Below are 7,443 nucleotides of genomic sequence, written 5' to 3'. Positions count from 1 at the left end.
GGGATATCCAACAGTTTATTGCCTATTTATTCATTGTTCATCATTGTTTTTCTACATTAAGTAGTCCAATTTTTTTTGTCACAAGTTAGGTTTAGTTGGCATCAGGTTTCATGTGTGGTGATAGTGAAGTTGATATGTAAAACTATCAAAATCACATCAAATATATTTTACGTTCCATCTCAAGCGTTTAAAATAATCCATCTGTTTCACTGTGTATGGGACAGTTCACCATTTTGTCTTTCAGTTTTTATTACGTCATATTTCTTTGGGAACCACAACATTCTGCTGAAACCAGCGTATGCTGCTGCAACCATTAGGGCCACATCAGGATGCTTGGATTCAGCCCAGTGTTCTTTTTCAAATCCGGTGTAACACGCAGGGATCGTGTCCTGCTAGCAGCTCAGAGCCTTCCAGGAGACTCCGTTGAAGAAGGGATGACATTTGATGTCACTTACACCCCCACCTCCAGAGCCCAGGCGATAACCAGCATCAAACTGGAGCAGCTGCAGGGCGATATGAGTGCAATTACAGTTAAAATATTTGCTCACATGTCAGTTTTGTTGAACATGCTCTTTATAACAAAAGCCCTGCAGGTGTTGCAACTCTTAACTCTAACCTCAGTGAGCAGAGAAGCGGCTGCAGCGCTCAGGTGGTCGGGGACGAGCAGCTGAGTGTGGGAGTGGATTCCTGCTGGATGGAGCTGCCACAAAGGCTGCAGAAGAATGAGAACCAATACTTTTTAGGGATGATTGCATAATACAAAAAATAAGTCAGACTCTGTTATATTATGAATATGCTTGTAGAGCTTTTAGCTTACCATTCCTGTAAGAAGTTCAAACAGCAAAGCCCCAAGACTCCACCAATCACAGGCCTCTGTAATCCTGGACACTCCACCGATTTCTGTCAATAATGAGTTTGAATTATGTCTGACATTTCTCCAAAGTGTGTTTCTTGTTATGTCTTTATATTCATTTGTAATGTGAAGTGCCCGACAGCCGACCAAATACACATTGCCACTAGGTGGCAGTTTGTGCTAAGGCGTAAGCTCGGGTGTCAGCTCAGAGTAAAGTTTTACCTGGAGCACAGTACATCTGTTCCATGGCTTTGGAGCTAATCTCTGACTGAACCTCGCTCCACTGGCTGAAGAATGTCAGACACACCTTTCCTGTGAAAACATTATAGCAAGTTAATCTCAAATGGAGAGCGGTTTTCTTCATGCGGTCTTTCACTGGTGCTGTATTTGATAGACTCACCGTTGCCAGTGAGCAGAACATTTCTAGGATTAAGATCCCGACACAGGATACCTTGCTGATGCAGGCTCTCCAGGGCCAACAAGATCTGTGCCCCCCAGACACGCACTTCATTCTCGGGAAGGCCCCAGCAGGTCTGCATGGATTTATCTGCAGGTCCAGGGGACTTGACAGGGAATCGAGGCAGGTGGCACCAGCCATCCACCTCTATGATCTGGTCTTCTCTTTGATCATCTGGTCTTTCTGGTTTTAGGAAACCATCCACATCCTCTCTCTTCCTGTTAGGTGGGGCTCCATGCGAGCCAGAGGAGAACCAGCCTACAAATGATCTGTCTGTTGGAGGTACACACTTTTCTCCAGGGCTTAGCAGCTCACAGGCCTCCTCTACACCATCTACACCTTTTGCCTCACTTGAGCAGGCGTCTCCTTTATAATCAACTCCTGAAAGAGCCAAGGGAACCCGTGAAAATACATGTTTTTTTTCTGGAATATTGTGGCAGAGGGAAGCTGAGGAAGTCCAAGAACTGTCTGAGGTGAGTTGTGTATCTGTATAGTCAGAAAATACTGCTCTGTCTGTGCTTCTGATGACTACCATCCCATTTCTTTCTTCTACAGTGGGACTGCTGCTTTCTTGCTTTGTGTTTATTTCAGCAGAGTTTCCACTTAAAACAGATCCCTGGGGAGAGCCATTCATATCCCACGATGCCCTGCCATGGATCTGGGTTTGGCAATGAAGAGGAAGATGCAAAATGGCAGGAGAAGAACTCAAAATATTTTCACTGTTTGGTGATCCTGCTTTAATAAATAAGTCCTGATTTGTTTGAGGTGCAGTTCGTTCTAGGGGTAACTCATCATCAGTCACTGCATAGGGGTTTATTTTCTCACAGTTGTGCACTGGATCCGCAGCTTTCCAAGCCACTTCAAAATCGGAGCTGCACTCTAACAGCCCCATTCCAGCTGTCTTTTTATGGAGCTCCGACATGACATCGAGAGCTTGACTGACACGAGTGCAGGAGAGAGGAAGAGCTGGCTTTTCCTGAGTTTCACTAGAGTGCAAACACAAACTAGGAGCTGGTGGGTGGATATGAGTTTTGACCTGTGTCCCCGTTGGGCCAGACAGCAGAGTGAGTCGATCAAGCTTGGTGTAAAAAGATGCTGCAGAGCGCGTGTTCTGCAGACAACCCGTTTCCTCGATGTAGGAGTGAGTCCCGCAGCTCTCCAGCCGCTGCTGAGTCTCATCCCATGAGATTGGGAAGTCTGCATCTGGGCTTTCATCGCTTAGCTTCTCAGGAATCACCGCTGTTCTTTTGTTCTGCTGGTAGTCTGTGTTGATTGAGGGCGAGGTGCGGCTGGCCTTCAGCTTGATGTTGTGCTGCCGAGATGTGAAGCATTCCGGGTGTTCCTTACCCTTCTCGTTTCTCAGCTTATGCAGCTTGGAGAAGAGCCTCCCACCTACAGAGAACGAACAATGCAAGAAAAACCAAAACCACATATTACACTCTATTGTTGTTATTGATACTGTGCAAAAGTGCGAATTATAATTAAGCACAGTTTTAAGCTCCAAAATTCATCCAACATTGTTTCAGCAGCAGTGAGAGCAGCGATCAAAAGCTCACCTTTGACATGCTCCAAATGCAGATATACGGCATCCTCGCTGACGTAGTATCTAAGCAGCTTAACCATGTATGGCACCCCTTGAGGAATGATGGTTGGCTGGTCTCTGCTCTCCCAGCTAGACTTAACCAGGCTCTGGAACATAGGCATAATGACTCATATAGTTATAAAAGTAAATGAGCATTTTCTAGAGGGTGGAAAATGTATGCATTATTGCTCATTCAGACATAGATTAACCACTGCTTGGATTGCCCCTTTAGGTACAAGTGTCTGTCTGTTGCAGTGTCTATCTGTGCACTGAAATATGAGATGCAGTAGCACTGGCTAAAAAGGTGAGAGCTCTTAGGCTAATTAATGCGGGGTGATACCCTGGAAGACGAGCATCCCTGACGAGCATCCCGCAGAATACAACAATTAACGTGTTACTCTAGAGCGCATACTCACCTTTACAACAAACATCTCCTTGTTGACCATGCTTTGGACAATCAGGACCTTAAGAATGACAAATGAGACCCTCAGGCTACCACAGAAAAGCAGGTAAATTATTACAGTATATTTCAAGGCAACATCCTTCAAGGTTGGAGTGCAGTTGATCATTTACATTTTCATTGTGTACTGCAAGGAGAGCAAATAGGCACATGATGGACACTCCAAAGGAGCTTAGGGTATAAATGCTGTGGTGTGTGGCATCGCTTTGAAATACATACATGCCTCTATACAAAGAAACAATAAAAATCAAAATTAAAAGAGAAGTCTTTCATACCTTATCAGCCACTCCCACAACCTTGCACATCTCCAGATCCTCTACAGGTGAACTCAGGTGTCTGATTGGGCGGAATCTCAGACTGCTGTAGCCCTGATGACGCAGTATAATGAACCAAATCTCAAGCAAGAATTTGAAACTTAGTTTGTGACAGTAGGCACTAAATGTTTTTTGTCCTTTGACAAGAGTGCAAGCAAATGAATGCTGACATTTTGATGCAACTTAAATGTGCTACCACCCTGCACACGGACTAATGAACATGATGCCTTTTATCCAAATAACAGCAAACGATGATCGCCTTACCCCTAAATGAGAGCTCCCCTTTCCCAGGTTATCCTGCAGATGTGTTATAAAGATTTCTTCCGCTCGCTTCAAATACTGGGTTGTTTTTCTTTTCACAGCCTCCCGCCGATCCTTGTTTGGGTCCACTGTAAAACAATTCAACTCAATCTCGCACCAATAAAAGTGAGTAAAACCGTTGCTTTTATAATTAAATTAACCTTTGATCTAAGAAACAGCACCTAAAATATCTGGCCAGCAAGCAAATCTGTGCTTAACCTTTGGTTTGTGACTTCCTGTTTTTATACTTATTCACATCATCCCATCACATGTCTTGTGCAAACATGCATTTCCATGTTCCCCATTCACTCTGTCACGCAGAAAAAGAGCCAAATATTTTCCACTTACACTGAACCCCATTCAGCAGTAGGTCCACGCCATTCTTATAGTAACTGAAAGCTGCCTCATAGTCCTCATTCACCTCACTGTCCAGTGCCATGCGGATCTGCTTGGCCGCCTCCACCAAGTAATCTCTTTTTGCCATTGCTGTCTTGTCTTGGTCCGGATGGGCCTGCACATAACAGAGAAATGACTGTTAAATCAGTGGAACTAAATTCAAACCCAGCTGAGATACAAGCCAGCTGCCTAATCATAATAGAAACAGAAACTGAATCTTAAACTTGGGTAAGTTATTCATACTGCTAGTTAGTTTACCTTTGCTCTTATCAACAGCAAGATGCATCTCTGTCGGCAATCACTGGAATCAGAGTGCGTCTGTTCCCAGTGACTCCAAAGCATGGGTCTTTACAGCAAGGCATGTTCCTCTGAGCGAGTGCAAACAAAGAGTTAACCTTCAGAGCAGAACAGGAAGTGAGTACAAGCTTGTCCCTACTAGTGCTGATGAATGGAAAGAAGCAGAGCAGAAAATGTCCAAGATGACAGAGAGATGACTGAGAGCACTGAGGCGTATAGCCATATATCTCATAAATAATTTTTTTTTCTTACAACATGATAAAAAAAAAATTAAAGGTAGACACAAGTATTCCCAATAGAATATGCTATAAAAAAAATTTGTAAAAAACCCTGAACGTCCACTCCCACACTTATACAAATCACATGAAATTGATCATTTCCGAAGAGCAGAAAAGTATTTGCTAACAAGAATCTTGATTGCATTTCTATTATGCCATAAATCCATGTTACAATACACAAATTAATTACCAGTGTGCCACTGGAAACTATGGCACCTCGGAAAACCTCCCATATATGAAGATCCTGCATTATTTTCCTCCCCAATACATCCTATAGTGAAACATCAACACATACACTGCCCGTCCAGCCGTGGAGGCGTCAGCATCTAAGGAGTGTGAGCCACACAGACCCATCTCCAGTCTCCTCCATTATAATCCATCATCTTCCCAACATTCACTTCCATACTCAGTAAGCTAGCAGTTTATCATGATACATAAATGCACTAACACCGTAGAAAACACGTGCACCCGCACAAAATCACACTGTGTACCTGATGCAAGGCGAGCATGGCCTGGATCCTGCGCCCCAGCAGCATCAGCAGCATCAGCAGCAGCCCGTGCCTTTAGCAACCAGAACACATCATCCCACGAGCAGGACAAGACGAAAGAGCTCAGGCGAGGCTGCTGATTGGTTGAGCATGATGTCACTCTAAGGTACCGATTCACACAGAGACCACCGCCTCCCCCTCTCATCCTGACAGATGCTGGAAGATTTAAAGAGACAGCGCTGTTTTTGTGTGGACTGGCTCAAGGCTGTTCTCAGCCCAGATTTTATTTTATTTTTTTAAATAATAGATTTTTTTCCACATTAGTACTAAAAATCACATTTAGAATTATTCACTTTATATAACAATCGCTTTACTTATTTGATGTCTACCATGTACTGTTAATGGAAGGATCTTCCTGTTCAGGATGCAGAAGCTGCTGGGTCTTGGTGGGTCCTTAGTACCAGATGGAGCCAGGCTCCAACCAGAGCACAAAGGCAAGTCCTCCCCCACCCGCTCACCCCACCCACCCAAGGGAGGGATTGGGTTACGGAAGTGGGAGGAAACGCCAGCATGTCCCTGAAAGAAGGGGGGGAAAGAGGGGCATGAGATCAGATGCTGCAACCTTATCCAAAAAGGGAGGGGTATTAGTCATCACAGAGGGTTTTTTTTCACCCATCTGCAAAACGCTAATAAATTAAAATGTATTTTATTTATTTTAATTCAGACTGAAACAAAAATACTTTGATTTTGATCCATAAACACTATCTAAGAGATTATTTGTGTCAATCACAACAGGAGGCCAAGAAGATGCACCAGTGTTAAATATTTCATGATGGAAACATGATGTCACTGTATTTGTAGATCCCCTGATTAGTGGGATTGTGTGCAGGCTTATAAATTTCTCCTGAAATTTCTGAAAGGGGATACCAACCTCAGCAGACCTCCTCCTCTGTCTTCAGACCTTCTGACCTGGTGGCATACATGACCCCACATCGTTCCCTACTGTTACAGGCACGTTGGGGTATTTTCTATTTCTATTCCTAATTTAGGAACGTTGGCCTCCACTTTGGTGTATATTAGCTACAATCCAGGCAGTGCTTTGTTGAGTGAACATTTCATTTGATTTTGTGATTTGGTGTAACTCAGTTCGAACTTTCTGAATGGATTAGGAGCCTGGTAATATGTGGTATTACCATGAATGCTATAGTTATTGTCAATATCTTCATACCCTTGTGGTAGACCATGGCATGTGAATGACAGCTTCTGAATGAGTTTCTATTAATCAGAATAGATAGAATTCAAACACAGAGGGAGTACTGCATGCAGTACCAGTGCAATTTAGTCTGAAAGCTGTTGGATTGCTGACCAAAGATTTCTCCCAGGTTGTAGTTATTTGAGGAAAAAAAAAAGAAATACAAATACGCTCAGCAAATTCAAAGTGTATGACCTCCGTGCTGTTCTCATCTAGTCTCCATTTGATTTACTTTGAAGGTTATGGTGTGAATCAGACACATGGTTTGTGCAGAATTAATAAAATGACAGCAGTTGTTAATCTGAGCCTCAAGCTCTTTTCATGTCTGGAAGCAGACGGTCCACAGTGGGCTAAGAGAGGCTGAGGCACCAGATCCTCAAACTCCTCCCCTCGGTTGCTAGTTCAGCTCCCCAGCTTGGCCACTCTGTCAGGTCCCCCAGTTCTCCAAAGACGAAATCTAGTTTTTTGATCATGTACAAGCTTAAGAACGCCTCATCTGTTTGAACACTGCACATCATATAGTGGTCATTGTAGAATAGAATAGAATAGAATAGAATAGAATAGAATAGAATGCCTTTATTGTCATTATACAGGATGTACAATGAGATTGGAGGGCCACTCCTGTTCAGTGCCATGTAACAGAAAATCAAACTCTCTAAAATGAAAATAAAAATATTATAAAAATATTATAATCTAGTATAATCAATATGATCAAGAGATATATAGAAAATAAACAATGTGTAAAATATACAAAAAATAGAATGTA

At 43.0% G+C, this 7,443-nt stretch overlaps 1 protein-coding gene across 1 annotated transcript; it reads right to left on the bottom strand.

Annotated features, from left to right (window-relative positions):
- Nucleotides 1-25: 25 nt before the first annotated feature.
- Nucleotides 26-5,505, bottom strand: rps6kl1 (ribosomal protein S6 kinase-like 1). The gene is made up of 12 exons (XM_030719036.1): nt 5,429-5,505; nt 4,621-4,730; nt 4,315-4,477; nt 3,931-4,055; nt 3,628-3,720; nt 3,309-3,356; nt 2,867-2,999; nt 1,254-2,702; nt 1,076-1,165; nt 818-900; nt 617-712; nt 26-503 (listed from the first exon to the last, which is right to left on the bottom strand). The coding sequence occupies exons 2-12, from the start codon at nt 4,702-4,704 to the stop codon at nt 393-395; spliced, it is 2,475 nt and encodes an 824-aa protein (XP_030574896.1). The 5' UTR covers nt 4,705-4,730; nt 5,429-5,505; the 3' UTR covers nt 26-392.
- Between the last annotated feature and the right edge of the window lie 1,938 nt (nt 5,506-7,443).

Source organism: Archocentrus centrarchus, chromosome 22 (genome assembly GCF_007364275.1).
Source record: "Archocentrus centrarchus isolate MPI-CPG fArcCen1 chromosome 22, fArcCen1, whole genome shotgun sequence".
NCBI classification, from domain to species: Eukaryota; Metazoa; Chordata; class Actinopteri; order Cichliformes; family Cichlidae; genus Archocentrus; species Archocentrus centrarchus.
The sequence above is the reverse complement of the archived record's forward strand: the minus strand, read 5'-3'. Positions and strand labels throughout refer to the sequence as shown.